This window comes from Zea mays, chromosome 1 (genome assembly GCF_902167145.1).
Source record: "Zea mays cultivar B73 chromosome 1, Zm-B73-REFERENCE-NAM-5.0, whole genome shotgun sequence".
Taxonomy (NCBI): domain Eukaryota; kingdom Viridiplantae; phylum Streptophyta; class Magnoliopsida; order Poales; family Poaceae; genus Zea; species Zea mays.
In genome coordinates this window covers 228,204,216-228,225,671 of record NC_050096.1, presented here as the reverse complement: position 1 = coordinate 228,225,671, position 21,456 = coordinate 228,204,216, and the positions used below count along the sequence as shown (strand labels likewise).

Below are 21,456 nucleotides of genomic sequence, written 5' to 3'. Positions count from 1 at the left end.
TGCCTTGCATCATAAAATACGCTAATTAAAAATTTAATTAAGTTTAATAGATTCATGGATTAGTCATGGCCTACTTATTTAATTTTTATAATCAATGTATGTTCAATTTTTAATTAATATTTAAGACCTATATTTAGGGATGACAACACGGAATTCCCCGTCGATGAATAGCTCCCTATCCTCGTCCCTACGATGAAAAAATTTCTAAGCAGTAATTTTCACAAATGCCTGTGAGGACATAGGAGTGAAGATAGAGAATGTTTCCCGGTCTCGTACTCGTTCACTTGTGGGAAGAGATTTTCCGTTTACATTTCCATGAAAAAAACTTATTTTATCTTTATCTTCTAAGGTTTAGTTTGGCAACATTATTTCTCAAAAGAATTTTTATCTTTAGGAAAATAAAAACCTCTTAAGAAAATGAAATTACCAAACTAGCCTGAATGGAAAAAAATCTCCATGACGAATCGAAGATGACCCAAGAGATTCGGAAAATAGGAACCCATCGATAATGGAGGCATTGCAGTCGCCGCTGTCATGAGACCGTGAAAGCACAAGCCAACGACGCCTGTTTACATGCCGCACAAAGTTCGGTGTGTTGAATAATAAAATCACGAGAACATAAGGTATCTTGATCGACCCGTTGTTGGAAACGGTCAAGTCAGATTCAGTCTCTTTTTCTTTTTTGAACGGAATCCAGTCTTGTTCACGAAGATTTTGGATCCTCGTGTCTGCATGTTTTCATCTCTTCCCCACCAACACGAACAGGCGGAACAGCTAGGTCAGCACCAACCGAACCGGCTCGTGCACCGGTACGCCAATAATGCTCGCAGGCGCACCAGTTTATCACCACACCATCCACGAGCCCATCGTGTCAGTGTCAACTACCCCCGGGCTCCCGGCTCGTGCATCGGTACACCAATACTGCTCGCAGGCGCACCAGGTCATCGGTCACCATCCACGAACCCATCGTGTCAGTGTCAACAGCTCCCGTTTTCGGGGTTCCCGGGTCCCGGTTCGCCGGCTCGCCGCCGTGTCGCGCTGCAGAGAAAAAAAAGACCCCGTCAAAATCACCGAAAAAATCTTGCGCGCATGTCGCTATGCTCCGCTCTCCGATTTTTTATTACATTTCAGCTCCTTTTCTTATTTTTTTTACATTTAGATCTCTGGACGATTTAATATCGTTTTTGATCTTTTAATTGACGTCATAACTCACAACGTTGAAGTAACACGTCTTGACGCCATGATCTATGACGCCGAGTGAAGGATACGCAGGACTCTAGACGTTGAGGTGGTGCATACGTGGCTGAGTTAGTGCGTACGTGGTCGAGCTTGACGTAGCTTGACGTCGTGACCTATGGCGCCGAGATCGCTGCCAAATAAAGCTTATGTTCTTTTTCGTCCTTTTGCTTTCAGTTACGTACATTATTTTGGTTGATTTTATTTTATTTTGGTCCGATTTATTTTTCCTATACTGCACTAACATTTTGTTGATATAAAAGACCATATTTGTAAGAAAAAAGAAAATACATTTTAAACAACGACATATACTAGTAGTTGCGGAGGTATCATACGTGTGCGCACTAGGATGCATGTGCTAACAAAAAGGAACGACAAGGAGTGTAAGTTAGTTTCAATACAGGGGCAAATTTAGAGAGGTTCACGGGATCAGCGGATCCCGAGGAATTTTATAAATCCTAGCAAAACACTGTTAAAGTTTATAAAAATTTGTATAATATAGTAAAGTCGTTTTTATGACCTCTACAATATTTTTAGCTAGATTTGTTACTGTTTGAATAGATTTCGTTATTAAGCAGAGCTCCCGAGTTCCAACCGAGTCAATGCCGCTCATATGGCAGCGAGTTTGTACGTGACCGCTCAACATCAGAGTCTGACACATCTGGTACCTCGACGCTATAGACTATAGCGTCGAGTAAGACTAGCTCTAATAGACCATGTAAATGGCCAACCAAAGCTAATTTGTCTCTTCATGTTATGCTACACGTTTCCAAAAGGGGAGCCATCCTAGCCAGGCAAAATGATATTAAGGAGAGAGAAAAGCGAATTTAGATGGTGCGATGGAAACCAGACATTTTTTCTTGTGCCTCTGATATCTGGTCCCATGTTTGTCTCTTATCATTCACTACTCTCCATTCAGCTATTTTACCTTCTTTGTTGGAAACAAGAGGACATGTATTTCTTCATACACAGGGTAAAAAACTTTTTGCCTGCCCATTTTACCTGTCGGCTGTTGGAGCCAGCCTAAATGGTAAAAACGACATTAAATAATATATAATCTAAATGTGATTTTTTTTAAGAAAAGGACTAAAATAAAAAAAAATCGGCTCCGCTCCGCACCAGCCGCGCATGTTGACTTCAGCGAACGCTGCATTTTTCACCGCTATGCTTCAGTTTGAGCCCCCTTGCCCCTTCTTTGCTTGGGCAGGCAAGCCAGAGCCAGCCGCGTGAAAGACACCGAGCGCAGACAGGTTGGAGTTGGACATAACCTCTCCCTCTCCTCGGCGCCTCAGCCGGGCATGGCGTGCGGCGGCAGGGGCGGCACGGGGTGGTCCTCTCTGCCGGCGGACCTGCTGCTCAGCATATTCGCCCTCCTCCCTGCCGACGCTCACCGCGTCCGTTTCCGCGCCGTCTGCGCGGACTGGGGCGCCGCCGCCGCCGCGTGGCGCCCGCGCCCTTGGCTCGTCGGCTCCCGCACCGACCGCTCCGGCCAGGGCGCCAGCGAAATTTCGTCATTCTGGCTCGCCCCCAGCGTCGCCCTCCTGCCCTTCGCCGCGAACGTGCCATCGGGGCTGGAGTACCTCTCCTCGTCCCACGGCTACCTCGCGCTCTCGGACCCGAGGATCAGCCCCAAGGTCATCCTCCTCCTCAACCCCTTGACAGGCAGGCGCGTCCGCCTCCCGCCCATCGGCTTCTTCAAGAAGTGGCTCGACTTGACCACCATCGTGCTGTCGGGCGACCCCGCCACGGCCACCGAGTGGGCCGCGGTGGCCGTCGGGTTCCCGACGACCTGCCTCGCGTACTACAGCTCCGTCACTGGGGCGTGGACGCGGCTCGATTTCAGCGTGACCGGCTACGCCGCTGTCGAGCACTACAGGGGGCGGTTCTATGTGGCCTTCAAGTCCTCGATCTGCATCTGCGAGGTCGACGGGGACGCGCCCGCGGTCATCCCACTCGAGCACGTCGACGCGAACGGCGACGCCGTCGTCTCGGACAACGACAAGCTCCCTGGCGAAGGGAGGCGCGTCGTCGAGACGCACCTGGTGGAGTGTGACCGCCAGCTGCTCCTCGTCTCGGTGCACGACGACGTCATGTACAACTCGGACGACGACATGGCGGGCGTGGACGACGGGGGCATCAAGATCGGCAGCGGGTTCGCGCGTGCGGTGGAGGTGCACAGGGTGGATTGGCTCGGGGATAGGACGGTGCGGCTGGTGCGCGTGGTGGACCTCGGATGGAACAGTCTGTTCCTGGGGCGGAATCGCGCGTTCGCGCTCTCGCGGGCGGAGTTCCCCTGGTACCGCGCTCGCGTCAATCGCATCTACCTCGTCGACCGTGGCCACCCGGACGGGGTCGTCAGGGTGTTGGGCATGGAAAGACAGCGGGGGCGCCACCTGGAGATCTTGACCATCAAACCTGACGACGGCCGGCGAGAATCGGCCGGGTGGGCGCGCCGTGGATGGTTCTTCCCCAACTACTAGCCACTGTGGTCATTTTGTCTCTATGGGTGTTTTTTTCATAGCCGCCTAAGCCTGGATAGCTAAACCGTGGTTTCGGCAATGCAAGTTACACTTGTTTGATTGCATTAGCTAGGAAGTATTTGTTCCAAGTTTCTTCCTTCTTTGTAAGTCATCAACACATCCTTAAAATCAACATCCGAAGTATAGTGTTCTTTCATGGTTTTCAAGCCAAAAAAATTGAAATCAAGTTGTGAAAGCATGATGCAACATTTTGTCGGTGTTTCGAGTGATGCATGTTTTAGGTCCGGATAGTATGCAAGTAGGATGCAATGATTATACTGGTTCGGATGGAATGTCCATACTTAAGTCCGCCGTGGTGGCCGTGTTGTCTTGCGTTATGTTCCCTTTTCCCTCTTCGGCTACCAGCCCTCCCTTTTATAGCTTAAGGGTAGGTTTGCTTACATTTGTTCCTCCCTAGAGGAGAGAATGGAAAAAGATAAGTAAAATTCATGAAAAGGCTTAAAGTGCTTCACTTCGGTCAATAACATCTTCTCATGTTGTTCATTGATCTCGTAATCTTGTACTTGTTGACTTATCCTGGTCAAGGCATGACGTGTGTGCGAGCGCGGTGATCTGTATCGTTGAATGTCTTTGGTTCTGATGGGGGACCATGCCAGGGTTAGTAAAACAGAGTTGCCCATAGTGATGGTGCATGTCTCTGGAGTGGGCTCATACGATGTAGACTACATTCGTACCCTAGTCTCGCCGATCTCTCATACCTCACAGATCGTCCGTAGCGTCTTTATCGTTTTCGTACAAGGGATGTGGGGTCTACATTTGATTTAGACGTAATCAATATGAGAGTTAGACGAAATGAGGACAACCCCATTCCACGCCACATCGTGATGACTGTTGCGGTAGTGGTGTCAAGGTATGGAGAGGTCAAATCTCACACGATTGTCCCTCGGGCCGTGTGCGTTTCGTCCGACTCGGGAGACCTAAGAGAGCATGCCTCCATCTCGCCCAACCCCTAGGGTCTACGTTTGATTCAGCCGACCCCTGGACCGGCCTCTGTCCCGCCCGGCTCCATGAGTACACATTCGATTTGGCTGATCCAATGATGGCTTATGTCTCGTCCGACCCTCGAGGTCCCCGCTTCAGTCTTAGGCTTGACTCTCTAGCAGGATGGAGATTATCCCATGTGGTTGGCTATGATTTTATTTTCTATGGCCCATGGGCCTAGGGGTCTGGTTTTTTTGCCCCAATAGTAGCCCCGAGCCCCTAGGGGGAGAATAAACTCCCTCTAATGGCTATCACTGGATCAGGCTAAAGAAGCTTAGCGCCTTTCCTTTTTGGTGGCCTTCGATTTTTGTGGTGGGTGCGCGCGAGTGCACCCGCCGTGTGTAGTCCCTGAGCCTCTAAAGGAATGGGGTGTTCCTTCGGAGGCCTTTGCCTAGACGATGATGGTGAAAGCGAGCCCCAAGCCCACTAGGCCCAAATCAACTTGCCTAGGTTCGATGTGGGTCGTTTTGGTCCGTCGGACCTCCATGACCGGTAGGTGTGCTTGTGCTAGGTCCCCAAAGGATGGAATGTTACTATGGGAACTATCCGCAATGAGGCTGCTTTGAAACCCAATGGGCACACTCAGGGGCAGTTGCATGTTCCTCGCGAAGGGGCTTCAATACTTCTTATAAGTAGGGGCCCTCCATCGCCAAACGTAATTTTTGCCTCTTCAGCTTCTGCCTCTCCCATCCTCAGCAAGAAAACCCTCATGTTTAGCTCCAAACTTCCTCCCCCACTCAAGACCCTAGCAAGCGATCGACAGATGAGCCCCCATAGGAGAGGACGCCAATACGACGCCGTCTCCTAGAGATAGAGTAAGAATGCTTGAAGTGTTTAGAGTGATTTTTCTATCCTTTTTTGTTTCTCACTCTTTGTTTTGTTCAGGGTGGTGTCTCACGTTGATGGTCGCTAGAGCGTTGACGCATTGTCCCCATCCATTAAGGCATCCTCGTTTGGTGTGTCAAATGTTCTCCTGCCTCTTACTGTGGCAGAGCTCCAGGGGAGGATGTCCTCAGCCCTGGTTGCCCTTGAGCACCACTGACACATGGATAAGACCCAAGGCTATCCATAGAGTTACCTGACCGGAAGCTTGGCCTTTGCATGAGTATTCCCTTGTATGGTGCTTCAATGATGTCACACCCGGTTTTAGAAGGCAAACCGAATGCGAACCATGTACGTGCCAGGATCAATTATTCACGTACATAGCAGTTACATAACATGGACATCATCACACAGTGCTCAAAATAGTATTAAAAGGGAAATAATAGTCGATTACATCATACGTCTGAGACGTCCATATAGTCCTTACAATAAATCAAAGTGCGGAAAAGAAACGTAGATAACCGCGGCCTTCACAGGCAGCCGACTGGGGGTTGCCGCTAACCCACACCTAGAACTCGTCGTAGTCTTGGAACTCCTGGAAGTCTCCTTCCACAGCTTCATCTTCGACTGAGCAGTGGTTGCAATGCTGACAACCTGGGGATGGGGGGGTTTGGTGTGTAGAGCAAGGGTGAGTACACATCAACATACTCAGCAAGTATCCTGTTTGGCTGTAGTGGACTAGCTTTATGTGGGGATAAGTCAAGCAGTTGCTTTTAGTTGGTCAGATTATTACTTACTAGTAGAAAGCCAAGTTTTAGCATTAACCCAAGTTATTAACCCAATGTACTCCTTTCCAAACGGAAAGAGTACCACTTACCAGCACCATAGTCATAACCAAAACCAATCGATCTCATAGCCACCTGTACCAAAGTATCTCTGATCAAGTACCACTAATCACTGGAGCTCCCTTGGCCGCTCATAACCGTGAGCACGGCTGATATATCAGTTTTCAAACACTCTGCAGAGGTTGTGCACTTTACCCACAAGCCGTGATTCCCATTCTGCCCGGAGAGAGCTACTCCCCATTGACCACTACCTAGGTGGCCTAGCAGGGCATCACTACGTAGCCTTTACAGAGATTCCCCGGGGCTGTAGCCACCCGTTAGGTTTCCTAAATGCACCGCACTCCTCCCCAAGGGGCGAACCCAAACTTGGCAGAGCGAGCCGCATACACCGAGCCCCATTGACGGCACGACGGCTAAGTGAACTACACCCCGGATCCTCTAATTATTCAGCTAAGGGCATCCCATTCCACCCTCATGGTTGCACTGTTTTCCCGGGCGGTCATCCATAGAACAGGTCCTTACGGAGAGGCACTCGAGAAACCGCTCGAGCCCCCTTGAAGACCACAAGTACAACATCATCATAAGAGAAGGGAAAACAGCGTATCATAGATAATCTCATCATGTTCATTGATTATAGTTGAGCAATAGCATAAAGCTAAACAGTAATAATCCAACCCAAATAGGTAAACAAGGACATGGATAACAAAAGCTAGTCAATCCTTAGGCATAAATGTGTAAAGCGGGAGGTGAATTAAAGAGTGAATAGGACAGAGATAGGTCAAGGGACACTTGCCTCCACCAACTGACTGCTGCTCAAGGGCTTCTCCTGCGAGTTCCTCGGGCTCTTCAACCGGATCATTCTCTATACGAGCGCAAACATACATACATCCACATATTTAATACCAAAGAACAGTACACCATACAATAGAATGCAATAAGTAAACAGACATTCCACGCGGGCTCGCGAGTACGGTTAAGAGAGAAAGAGGAAAAGACAGTCGAGAGACGATCACGTTACATGATTATAAATTAACCACTCGCTTAATAGAAGGAAATTTAATGTAGACACTATGTTTAGCGTAAAGTAAAGTCATGTTTCATGTCTAATTATTATAAGCAGGTGGAGATAAATAAAAGGATGGTCGCGCGGCGAGACGCGCGACAAAGCTCTCTAAAATTAAAAAGTTAACGACTCGTCGCACGACCGAGCACGCAACGAGACACTTCGCCTTAGTTACGAGGAGACGCTAAGCGTCGCGCGACGAAGCGCACGACGGCATACGTCGACTAAACTGAGTCCAAAGTGGAACGTCGCGTGAATACACACGCGGCGTTACACCTTAAACAACCTGAAACAAAAATGGATCGTCGCGCGACGAAGCGCACGACGCAACACAAGATAGAATCTGAATTTAGACAAATCCGTCGCGCGGCGAAGCGCGCGACACAACATGCTAATTAACAAAAAAATCACCGCAAGCGCGGGCGAGCGAAGATACGGTCGGGCGAGGCCGGGACGGGGAAACGGGCAGCCGAGCCGGGGGCCGGGGCGGTTGAACCGGCCAGGGGGCGGTTGAACCGGCCGGGGGCGGGGGGTGCGCGGGCGAGCGGGGCTCGCCGCGCCGCGGGAGGGCGCCGAGCCACCATGGCCGGCCGGGCCGAGGGGCGGGGCGGGCGAGCGCCACGCGCAGGGGCCGGGGCAGGGGCGGGCGCCGCCGCGAGGGGAGGCCGGGCGGGGGGCCGAGCGCCGCCGGGGAGGCCGGGGCGGGGGCCGAGCGCCGCCGGGGAGGAAGGGGCGGGGCCGAGCGGGGAGGGCCGATCGGGGAGGCCGAGTGGGGAGGCCGAGCGCCGCCGGGGAGGGAGGGGCCGAGCAGGCGGGCCGGGGGCGGGCGCCGAGCGCCGCCGCGGGGAGGGGCCGAGCGGGGAGGCCGAGCGCCGCCGGGGAGGGAGGGGCCGAGCGGGCGGGCCGGGGGCGGGCGCCGAACGCCGCCGCGCCGAGGGAGGCCGGGCGGGGCCGAGCGCCGCCGCGGGGAGGGGCGGGCAGGGGCGCCGCCGCGCCGGGCAGGGGCGGGGATGGGGTCGGGCGCGGGCAGGGGAGAGGGAGGGCGCGCGCGTGGGGAGGAAGGAGGGAGAGGGAGAGAGAGAGAAAAGGGGAGGGGAGCTCACCTCGGGGTCCAAAATCCGGTGATCGCCGTCTCCAAACCCTAGGGCACCACGGGGAGAGAGAGGTGGAAGAGGGAGAGGAGAGGTTGTTGCGCGGGAGATCCAAATGAGAGAGAGAGAGAGAGAGAGAAGGGGGGGCGCATGGGGGGGTTTGGGCGCCGGGGGCGCGCAGGCCGGGGCGGGCCGGGCCGGTTGGGCTGGCTGGACTAGGTTGGGCTGGGCCGGGCCACTTCGCGGATCGAAAACCCACGACGAGCGCGACCACTAAACGAAATTAAATCGCGAACCGAAATCCGGAACGGAACGAGACGAACATTCAACACCAGACAAAGAAATGTGCTTCGGCATGATGCAACACCCATGACACTTAGGTTTTGGTTTATACATGACACGGACACCTATCGCTATACTGGTTTGAAATTGGGAAGAAGGAGCAAACGAGGAAAGAGAAAAGAGAGTAACGCCCGAATTTGGTGAAAGAAAAGAAGAAAAAAATTCTACCCCCAAATTCAGGGCGTTACAAACCTATCCCCCTTAAAAGAATCTCGCCCTCGAGATTCAGGGTTGGCTAGCAAAGAGCTCAGGGTATTTAGCCATCAGATCATCTTCACGCTCCCAGGTTGCTTCTTCCTCAGAGTGGTGATCCCATTTGACTTTGCACATTCTGATGGTCTTCCTTCGGGTGACTCTGTCTGCAACCTCAAGGATTTGCACTGGCTTCTCAATGTAGGTCAAGTCCTGCTGGACTTCAAGACCTTCCACTGGCAACTGCTCTTCTAGCACACGCAAGCACTTCTTCAACTGAGACACATGAAAAACATCATGCACTGCGGACAGATTCTCTGGCAGACTGAGCTGATAGGCCACTTCTCCACGTCTTGCAAGAATCTGATACGGACCAATGTAGCGGGGTGCTAGCTTGCCTTTCACTCCGAATCTTCTGACTCCTCTGATCGGTGACACTTTCAGATAGACAAAGTCTCCGACTTCGAAACTCAGCTCTCTTCTTCTTGTGTCTGCGTAGCTTCGCTGTCTTGATTGCGCTATCTTCAGATTCTCTCGGACCATCTTGATGTTCTCTTCGGCTTCAAGCAAAATGTCTGGCCCAAACACTTGCTTTTCTCCAGGCTGATCCCATTGCAACGGAGTTCTACAACTCCTTCCATAGAGCGCCTGAAATGGTGACATCTTCAAACTGGCCTGGTAACTGTTGTTATAGGAAAACTCTGCATAAGGCAATCGCTTATCCCATCCGGACTGATCTTGCAACGCACAGGCTCTCAACATGTCTTCAAGAATTTGATTGGTCCTTTCGGTCTGGCCATCTGTCTGCGGGTGATAAGCTGAACTGAAATTCAGATGCGTGCCCAAAGCTTCATGCAACTGCTGCCAGAAATGAGAGGTGAACTGCGTTCCTCTGTCTGACACTATCTTCTTTGGCACACCATGAAGACAAACGATCCGAGACATATACAATTCTGCCAATACTGCACTGCTGTAGTTGGTCTTGACAGGTATGAAGTGGGCTGACTTGGTCAAGCGGTCCACTACTACCCAAATGGAATCGTAGCCGGCTCGAGTGCGAGGCAATCCGACTATGAAATCCATACCAATTTCATCCCATTTCCACTGAGGGATTTGCAACGGTTGCAACAATCCAGCAGGTCTCTGGTGCTCTGCCTTAATTCTTCGACAACTATCACACATAGCCACATGCTCTGCAATTTCCCTCTTCATTCCGTACCACCAGAATTTCTTCTTCAGATCCTGGTACATCTTCTCACTACCAGGGTGAATCGAATAGGCTGTCTCATGAGCTTCCTTAAGAATCAACTCCCGAATGGACTGGACATTGGGAACACACAAGCGGTCTTTGAACCATATCACGCCTTCTGCATCTTCTCGAAAATCTTTGCCTTTGCCATCTAGAATCAGTCGCCGGATCTCACTGATTTTCTCATCATTCTTCTGTGCTTCTTTGATTTCGCGCTCCAAGGTAGGTTCCAACTCGACTGTGACTCCTCGCGAATTGTTCAGAAATCCGAGACTCAACTTGTCAAACTCTTTGGCCAACTCATAAGGCATCGGACGAGCAACCATCAGATTGACTTGACTCTTTCTGCTCAAAGCATCCGCCACTACGTTTGCTTTGCCTGGATGGTAATGAATCTCCAACTCATAGTCTTTGATCAACTCTAACCATCTTCGTTGCCTCATGTTCAACTCTGACTGAGTGAATATGTACTTCAGACTCTTGTGATCTGTGTAAACATCGCATTTCTGTCCATACAGATAGTGCCTCCATGTCTTTAGTGCGTGAACCACTGCTGCCAACTCCAGATCATGGATTGGGTAATTCTTCTCATGAACCTTCAACTGTCGGGACGAGTAAGCCACAACTCTTCCCTCTTGCATCAACACACATCCCAAACCTGTGTAACAAGCATCACAATACACCGAGAAGGGCTTGTGCACATCAGGCAAGACTAGGACAGGCGCTGTAGTCAACTTCTCTTTCAGCGCTTCAAAGGCCTCTTGGCATTTCTGGGTCCACTTGAACTCAACCTTGTTGCCTAGCAACACTGTCATTGGTTTCGCAATCTTCGAAAATCCTTCAATGAATCGCCGATAATATCCGGCCATTCCAATGAAGCCCTTGATTCCTCTAGCATCTGTTGGCGCTTTCCAGTTCAAAATGTCTGCCACTTTCTTCGGATCCACAGCCAATCCTTCTTTGTTGATTATATGACCTAAGAACAGGACTTCACTGATCCAGAACTCACACTTGCTCAACTTTGCATACAGCTGGTGCTCTCGCAATCTTTGCAATACCATCCTCAAATGATCTGCGTGCTCTTCTTCGCTTTGAGAATAAACCAGAATGTCATCAATGAATACCACCACAAACTTATCAAGGTAATCCATGAATACACTGTTCATCAAGTTCATGAAGAACGCTGGCGCATTGGTCAAACCAAAAGACATCACTGTGAACTCATACAAACCATACTTGGTAACGAATGCCGTCTTCGGAATGTCCGAAGGTCGGATCCTGAGCTGATGATAACCTGACCTCAGATCAATCTTGGAGAACACGCTAGCTCCTCTCAACTGGTCGAACAGATCTTCTATTCTGGGCAATGGATACTTGTTCTTGATCGTGACCTCATTCAAAGCTCGATAATCAATACACATCCTCTTGGTGCCATCTTTCTTTTCCACAAATAGGACAGGGGCGGCCCAAGGCGAGGTGCTTGGCCGAATGTAACCTTTCTCTGACAGCTCATCAATCTGCTCTTTAAGCTCAACCAACTCTGGTCCAGATATTCTGTAAGCTCTCTTGAAGATAGGGGCGGTTCCGGGAAGAAGCTCTATAGCAAACTCAACTTTCCGCTCTGGTGGCATACCCGGTAAGTCCTTTGGAAACACATCTGGGAACTCGGACACAACCTTGATAATCTCGATTGGGTCTGCTTTACTGCTATCAACAGCCATCTGATAACAACTCCTTTCTTTGGCTCAGGCGGGACTAACTCGGTCACCACTTCTTCTCCTAGTGGGGACACCAACTTGATTGTCCTTTTATCACAACTGATAACTGCCTGATACTTATCTAGCCAATTCATCCCTAGGATGACATCTATTCCCTGAGTACCCATTACTATAAGGTTGGCGGGAAACGCTATCCCCCTTATTTCCACACTTATATTCAAACAAATGCTATCAGCTCGAATTCTACCACCGGCTGAGTCAATTTGAATGGGGGTTGACATGGTAGTAATTGGAAGATTATGTGCTTCTACCCATGATGCAGTAATGAAAGAATGTGTTGCTCCAGTATCAAATAACACTTCTGCAATATGGGAGTCGACTGGGAACATACCTACTATCATGCCGGGGGTCTCCTGAACTGCTTCAGCTTCCAAGTGGTTCAGCCTTCCATGATTGTAGCGCGGCTGAGAGCGATTGCCTGCTCCAGGCTGAGGCACATTCTGCTTCGCTGGGGCATTGGGGCCTGACTGCTGCTGGGCTGCCTTCTTCGGACATTGCATCACCCAGTGGCCTTGCTCTCCACAGTGGAAACATGCTCTGTTTCCAACCTGAGCTGGTGCTGCCTGACTGTTCTGCTGGGTTGCTGGGGCAGGAAGACGAGGTGCCTGCTGATTCTGCCTCTGAAACTGACCTCCTGACTGATTGCTCTGACGGTTCTGGTACTGATGCTGAGGATACTGCCTTTGAAACTGCTGATGCTGATGAGGTGGGCGCTGGTTCTGCCTGAACTGCTGAGGTTGACTGCCTGAGAAACGAGGACGATTGCTGCTTCCAGGCTGGGGTCCACTGATCTTGCGCTTACGATCCTCCATCTCCTTACGCTTCCTCTCTATCATGATTGCTCTATCAATCAGGTGCTGGAATGTCGGGAAGGTGTGATTCATCAGTTGGTATTGCAGGGGGTCAACCAAGCCTCTCAGGAAACGGTACTGTCGCTTGGCGTCGGTGTTGACATCTTCAGGAGCATAGCGAGACAATTGCAGAAACCTGTCCCGATACTCACTGACCGACAATGGCCCTTGCTTGAGAGCCAGGAACTCCTCCTTCTTCACTGTCATCAGACCTGCAGGGACATGGTACTGACGAAAGCTACCTCTGAACTCTTCCCAGGTGATGGTGTCAGGGTGGGCATGGGTGGCGAGGTAAGACTCCCACCATGATTGGGCTGCTCCTCTCAACAGACGGGGACCATACAAAACTTTCTCCCTATCATCGCACTGAGCGGTATGCAACTCACGCTCCACAGTGCGCAGCCAGTCTTCAGCATCCATGGGGTCAGAAGAATGAGCGAACGTTGGTGGATGACCTCTCATGAATTCAGCACGCTTGTCTCTGGGCATCTGAGGCATCTGAGGCTGAGGTGGGGCCTGCTGCTGCTGCTGCTGAATGGCGGCCAAAGTCTGACCGATGGCTTGAACTGCCTGAGTCTACATCAGAAACGTCTGCTCGATCGACATCGGGGGCGGGGGCGGCAGGTGCTGCTGCTGGGGCACCTCCTCCTGTTGAGCGGCTCGCTCCTGTTGAGCACGCCTTCCTCCTCTGCGCCTGTTCTCTGACATCTGCAGAATGCAACCACACATCAGAACTGATCTGGCAAATCTTGTAGCATAAGGAAAGAGAATAGAATTCTTCAACAGCACTGAACAGATGAGCATCTTCACTGATCTCCAACACAGACCACACAGCTTCTCAGATAAAGAGGAGAGTGGAATAAAAGGTTTCCCAACTATATAGCTAACTCCATTAACATAATAGGTAAACCAAAATGCAGGGGATACCCACACTCTGGTAACAGTCATTACAAAGATCCAAACCAAACATAGTTCATCATGACAAACATAGATGCACAGGATATAGCAAACTACCCTGTCTAACTAAGACTAACTAAGACTGAGACTAACGCTAAGACTGAAGCTTCTACGTATATATTTCGTATTAATTACAAGATCCAACTCTAACGATCTATGGTTCTAGAGTTATCTTGGTCTTGCAGGCGGGATTGCCATAAGACTGGTGTCCACGCTGAGGTGAGCGGTACGGGTGCTGAGTCCCGACGGGAGCGGGGGAACCACCATCCAGGTGACGACGTTCCGCGCGCTCAGCCCGCAGCAAGGCGATCTCAGCACGAGCCCTACTCAGCTCGTCTAATGCATGGTCCAGCTCCGTGTTTAGCACGGCGGCTAGGTTGACTGTGCTGCTCAACCTAGGATTGCCCTCACCGACAGGTGAGACAATCACGCCTCCTGTGCTGCCAGATTGACGGCGGGGGTAATACTTCAGGTCAAGACCGTCAGCTGCCCCACTGAAAACCGAGCAGTAGTGCGAAAGCGCACGCCGTGCAGCATCCTGCATGGCTGCCTCAGCTGAGTCCCGCTCAGAGATAGAATAGTGCTCTGAGCAGGCCTCCGCACCCTGGAGACTGTTCTCCGGGCAGCGCACCAAGCAGGTTGCCTCCCAGCGGTCCGGGTAGACCCCGCGACTATGCTGGTAGACCACACATCGATACTCGACAGACCAAGTATGCCGGTTAAATGCCCGACGTAGCAGGGTGTCGAGCGCATCGTGGAAGTGACACCCGCGAGCAGCGTCGCGAGTGATGGGTCGAGCAACCCATCCTTCCGGCTCAGGGTTAGCAGAGAAGTCGGTGTCGTGGCTCGAGCTGTCGTCGCTATCTCCGTCGTCTGGGTCTCCTCCAGCAGCTACTCCAGAAGCTGGGGCGCCCAGTGGTGGTGCAGGGGGCGCCTCCAGAGGAAGCACAGGGGAGCAGCTCCTCACAGACTCTATCTCCTGGTGGAGCGAGAAGGAAGAGCTCTGCTGCTCCTGTCGTCGACGCTCCTGCTCCTCACGCAGGCGGTGGTGTAGTCTCTCCAAGTGGCTGGACTGTCCGGCCACGGGACGGCGAAGCGGACACTCAGCAAGGCGGGAGGGTAAGAAGGGGATGACTGACTTTCGTGCAGTGTGTCTAAGTCGAGCCATCTACAAAAGACATCGCAAGCAAAAGGGTAAGAACAGAATTAATATGACCAGCAAATAATGAATCATAAGTAAATGAAGGATTAGAATAAAACATGATTTTCAGCAAGGTATAATATATAGTAGAACATAGGTTTGGTCGGTATGACCAACTTTTGAAGGGATATCAAAGTCAAGGCAGAGACAGAGGTCTGTAGTCCTTAGAACGACCATTCTACTCTAGGTTAGCGGTCCTACAGTCAGCACGGCTCTGATACCACTTATGTCACACCCGGTTTTAGAAGGCAAACCGAATGCGAACCATGTACGTGCCAGGATCAGTTATTCACGTACATAGCAATTACATAACATGGACATCATCACATAGTGCTCAAAATAGTATTAAAAGGGAAATAATAGTTGATTACATCATACGTCTGAGACGTCCATATAGTCCTTACAATAAATCAAAGTGCGGAAAAGAAACGTAGATAACCGCGGCCTTCACAGGCAGCCGACTGGGGGTTGCCGCTAACCCACACCTAGAACTCGTCGTAGTCTTGGAACTCCTGGAAGTCTCCTTCCACAGCTTCATCTTCGACTGAGCAGTGGTTGCAATGCTGACAACCTGGGGATGGGGGGGGTTTGGTGTGTAGAGCAAGGGTGAGTACACATCAACATACTCAGCAAGTATCCTGTTTGGCTGTAGTGGACTAGCTTTATGTGGGGATAAGTCAAGCAGTTGCTTTTAGTTGGTCAGATTATTACTTACTAGTAGAAAGCCAAGTTTTAGCATTAACCCAAGTTATTAACCCAATGTACTCCTTTCTAAACGGAAAGAGTACCACTTACCAGCACCATAGTCATAACCAAAACCAATCGATCTCATAGCCACCTGTACCAAAGTATCTCTGATCAAGTACCACTAATCACTGGAGCTCCCTTGGCCGCTCATAACCGTGAGCACGGCTGATATATCAGTTTTCAAACACTCTGCAGAGGTTGTGCACTTTACCCACAAGCCGTGATTCCCATTCTGCCCGGAGAGAGCTACTCCCCATTGACCACTACCTAGGTGGCCTAGCAGGGCATCACTACGTAGCCTTTACAGAGATTCCCCGGGGCTGTAGCCACCCGTTAGGTTTCCTAAATGCACCGCACTCCTCCCCAAGGGGCGAACCCAAACTTGGCAGAGCGAGCCGCATACACCGAGCCCCATTGACGGCACGACGGCTAAGTGAACTACACCCCGGATCCTCTAATTATTCAGCTAAGGGCATCCCATTCCACCCTCATGGTTGCACTGTTTTCCCGGGCGGTCATCCATAGAACAGGTCCTTACGGAGAGGCACTCGAGAAACCGCTCGAGCCCCCTTGAAGACCACAAGTACAACATCATCATAAGAGAAGGGAAAACAGCGTATCATAGATAATCTCATCATGTTCATTGATTATAGTTGAGCAATAGCATAAAGCTAAACAGTAATAATCCAACCCAAATAGGTAAACAAGGACATGGATAACAAAAGCTAGTCAATCCTTAGGCATAAATGTGTAAAGCGGGAGGTGAATTAAAGAGTGAATAGGACAGAGATAGGTCAAGGGACACTTGCCTCCACCAACTGACTGCTGCTCAGGGGCTTCTCCTGCGAGTTCCTCGGGCTCTTCAACCGGATCGTTCTCTATACGAGCGCAAACATACATACATCCACATATTTAATACCAAAGAACAGTACACCATACAATAGAATGCAATAAGTAAACAGACATTCCACGCGGGCTCGCGAGTACGGTTAAGAGAGAAAGAGGAAAAGACAGTCGAGAGACGATCACGTTACATGATTATAAATTAACCACTCGCTTAATAGAAGGAAATTTAATGTAGACACTATGTTTAGCGTAAAGTAAAGTCATGTTTCATGTCTAATTATTATAAGCAGGTGGAGATAAATAAAAGGATGGTCGCGCGGCGAGACGCGCGACAAAGCTCTCTAAAATTAAAAAGTTAACGACTCGTCGCACGACCGAGCACGCAACGAGACACTTCGCCTTAGTTACGAGGAGACGCTAAGCGTCGCGCGACGAAGCGCACGACGGCATACGTCGACTAAACTGAGTCCAAAGTGGAACGTCGCGTGAATACACACGCGGCGTTACACCTTAAACAACCTGAAACAAAAATGGATCGTCGCGCGACGAAGCGCACGACGCAACACAAGATAGAATCTGAATTTAGACAAATCCGTCGCGTGGCGAAGCGCGCGACGCAACACGCTAATTAACAAAAAAATCACCGCAAGCGCGGGCGAGCGAAGATACGGTCGGGCGAGGCCGGGACGGGGAAACGGGCAGCCGAGCCGGGGGCCGGGGCGGTTGAACCGGCCGGGGGCGGGGGGCGCGCGGGCGAGCGGGGCTCGCCGCGCCGCGGGAGGGCGCCGAGCCACCATGGCCGGCCGGGCCGAGGGGCGGGGCGGGCGAGCGCCACGCGCAGGGGCCGGGGCAGGGGTGGGCGCCGCCGCGAGGGGAGGCCGGGCGGGGGGCCGAGCGCCGCCGGGGAGGCCGGGGCGGGGGCGCGGGAGGGCGCCGAGCCACCATGGCCGGCCGGGCCGAGGGGCGGGGCGGGCGAGCGCCACGCGCAGGGGCCGGGGCAGGGGCGGGCGCCGCCGCGAGGGGAGGCCGGGCGGGGGGCCGAGCGCCGCCGGGGAGGCCGGGGCGGGGGCCGAGCGCCGCCGGGGAGGAAGGGGCGGGGCCGAGCGGGGAGGCCGAGCGCCACCGGGGAGGGAGGGGCCGAGCGGGCGGGCCGGGGGCGGGCGCCGAGCGCCGCCGCGGGGAGGGGCCGAGCGGGGAGGCCGAGCGCCGCCGGGGAGGGAGGGGCCGAGCGGGCGGGCCGGGGCCGGGCGCCGAACGCCGCCGCGCCGAGGGAGGCCGGGCGGGGCCGAGCGCCGCCGCGGGGAGGGGCGGGCAGGGGCGCCGCCGCGCCGGGCAGGGGCGGGGATGGGGTCGGGCGCGGGCAGGGGAGAGGGAGGGCGCGCGCGTGGGGAGGAAGGAGGGAGAGGGAGAGAGAGAGAAAAGGGGAGGGGAGGGGAGCTCACCTCGGGGTCCAAAATCCGGTGATCGCCGTCTCCAAACCCTAGGGCACCACGGGGAGAGAGAGGTGGAAGAGGGAGAGGAGAGGTTGTTGCGCGGGAGATCCAAATGAGAGAGAGAGGGAGAGAAGGGGGGGCGCATGGGGGGGGGGGGGTTTGGGCGCCGGGGGCGCGCAGGCCGGGGCGGGCCGGGCCGGTTGGGCTGGGCTGGACTAGGTTGGGCTGGGCCGGGCCACTTCGCGGATCGAAAACCCACGACGAGCGCGACCACTAAACGGAATTAAATCGCGAACCGAAATCCGGAACGGAACGAGACGAACATTCAACACCAGACAAAGAAATGTGCTTCGGCATGATGCAACACCCATGACACTTAGGTTTTGGTTTATACATGACACGGACACCTGTCGCTATACTGGTTTGAAATTGGGAAGAAGGAGCAAACGAGGAAAGAGAAAAGAGAGTAACGCCCGAATTTGGTGAAAGAAAAGAAGAAAAAATTCTACCCCCAAATTCAGGGCGTTACAAATGAGGATTATGAAGAAGTGTGCATGCTTCTCAAAATTGATCGTTTAACCCTGTCAATTTTACAAAACTAGACAAATAAGCCCCGAGGCAGTTTTAGTCGGCGGTTTGGATGATATGACACTGATTTTAGTGGCATCAGTTTGTTTTTTCAATTTCGTCTTCTGCTAGTGTCCAATATATATATATATATATATATATATATATATATATATATTAAAAAATCGAAAATTAGATATTATATTTGCACTAATTTTATTGTAATTTGAGGAGTAGCAGATGGATTACTAAAAATAAAAAAAACTATATAAAAAGAGCTTAATATTTTTGTGCCTGATTCATTTGTTATCTCCCAAGGCTATTTTTTTATTGAAGCTAAACAATAATATTACTAAACTAACGATATTTTTATTGATTTTATTAAGCAAGTTAAGTGGTCTTTCTTATAATTACTAACTAAAATAATTTTACATTTGTTTTTTACAAACACTTAACAAATAGTAATAAAATGATCTCCATTTTTTACACAAAACTTCCCTTAGCTAAACTAACTTATACAAATATTTCTAGAATTTTTTTGAGAACTTTGCCATGATAACTCTGAAATGTCATACACACAACAGGGCTGATTACTCAGTGTCCAGTTTGTGCCTTTGGTGTTTCAATCTAAGATTTCGGCCTGCAGGGATTTGGTGATTGTGGAGCAGCTTATTCAAGGGCTCAGCGTGCAACCAGATAAACATGCATTGAGCTATTGGACCAGGTTCTGCGCCAAGTGTAGGGTGTTCTGGGACAGTCCCAACAGTCTCATCTTTCGCTTGAATCCTCTTGAATCCTTCCTACATTACTATGGTTGAAATTTCATCTTGATTTATAGAAGATAGACCATGCGACACTATCGCACATAGGGAGCAGCGTTGCAGGCCACAACACTATGAGGTTTAAGTTTTGGCCACAACACTATGAGGGAAAGGAGCGGTACTGATGTATTGTTCTATGAGGTTTTAGTTTTGGCCTCTTTCAGTTTTTTGTGTCTCCACTTTTTATTCTAGTTGCCTCCTCTAATTCACACATAGTCCAGGAACATGTTCGAGCATTCAGTCACTTAGTGATTGAGGTCTTCTTGATTTTGATCCATTTGTGAGATTTTTTGGTGTTTTCAAGGTTTGGGTGAGAGGTTGGGAAGCAAGCCAAGATTGTAGAAGTGCAATAATTTTTACAGGCTCCCATTCACCCTCGTCACCTAATTCAATCCTTCCCTAGTTCACTCTTTATTAGGGCTATAAATAGGACCCCAACTTGCCATTTGAGTAACATTGGAGTTGGAAAACATATCAAGTGAGTTAAGACTCATACACAATATATCTAGACACTCAAGTGCTTATGGAATCACTCGGTGATTAGCATCGATGCTTGTTGCAAAGTGTCATAGTTAGTTAGACTGCTATCATTAACGCTTGCTCTAGGTTTTATGTAGTGATTAGAAGTGAGGAATAAACACCTCTTACCCCTTGACATTTGAGCACATCATTAAAATAGTTGTATCGAGTGGAGCTTGTAAGTCTTGCAAGATCATACCGATCATATTTGTAGTGTAACCACTATTGTGCTCTGGAGGTAACGAGGTCTACGATGTTTTGGCCAGAAACTCAATAGTGGAGACAATGTGGAGCATCTAGGAGAGTCCACAACCGGAAGACCAGTTGCACGTGGAGAAGATCTGATGCTATCCATGGAGTTACCTGACCGACCTAGAGCTAGGCCCTTGCATGAGCATTCCATTGTGTGGGGCGTCAACGAGTATTACCGTGAAGGTTGTGGGCTATTTGATACCTTGGTAAAAATATCAGCACACCAATAAGAGTTTATATCTCTATCACACTTTAAGATTTCACATTTACATTATGTTATCTTGGTTGTGTGCTTTATTTTATTAGTTATAGGCTAGTGGATAAGTTTGAAACATAGGTTGCGTAACTCATATACGATAGTGATAGCAACACTTAATTAAAATTGTAGTTACATATAATATTGTTTTTTATTCAGTAATACTGGACTAAAAGAAACATAGGTCATAATTTAGAAGTAAATTAGATAGTATAATTTACTAATTTTTAGGTGTTAATTGTTCCTTCATATTGTACAATCATGCATGCTCATAAACAGACCAACCCACTTATTAAGAGCATTACATTGACAAAATCTACACATACACCTTGTTGTTATGGACATATTATCTACATCAAAATAAGAGCACCATGCCAACCAGACAATTGCAAGTCTGCAACCTAATGGGTAGGTCTCTGTTAGGTATTGAGGTAAAATTTAACAAAAAAATTGTTACATTATATGCATGTATGATCTAGATATTGTTGTAACAACTATAGTGGACATACTGATCATTACGGGGAAAAATTTGAGCCATTGCTTTTTAACAATTTATAAATTAATTAAGTAAAATAATCTAGAACAAGAAAAAAATTATCAAATCCCTAAATTTTGGAAGAAAAAGAAAAGCTGCCCATTGTCCCTTCTCCGATGGTGCGCATGAGCATGAAGAAGTCATATTTAGAATCACTAAAGCTAATATTTAGTCAGCTAACAATTAGCAGCTAAAATTAGCTAGAGACATCCAAACAATGTAACAAATAGTTTAGTTATTAGCTAATTTTAATTGGAGACATCTAGACATCCCTATCTGATAATCCAACTGTTGGCCACTTGTTCTCAAATGCTGTGAGTCAAGAACAAGGC

At 50.1% G+C, this 21,456-nt stretch overlaps 1 protein-coding gene across 1 annotated transcript; it reads left to right on the top strand.

Moving 5' to 3' along the window:
• Positions 1–2,418: 2,418 nt before the first annotated feature.
• On the top strand, positions 2,419–3,963 carry LOC100192470 (uncharacterized). The gene has a single exon (NM_001137690.2). It carries the CDS (start codon positions 2,535–2,537, stop codon positions 3,714–3,716), a length of 1,182 nt encoding a protein of 393 aa, NP_001131162.2. The 5' UTR covers positions 2,419–2,534; the 3' UTR covers positions 3,717–3,963.
• The last annotated feature ends 17,493 nt before the right edge of the window (positions 3,964–21,456 follow it).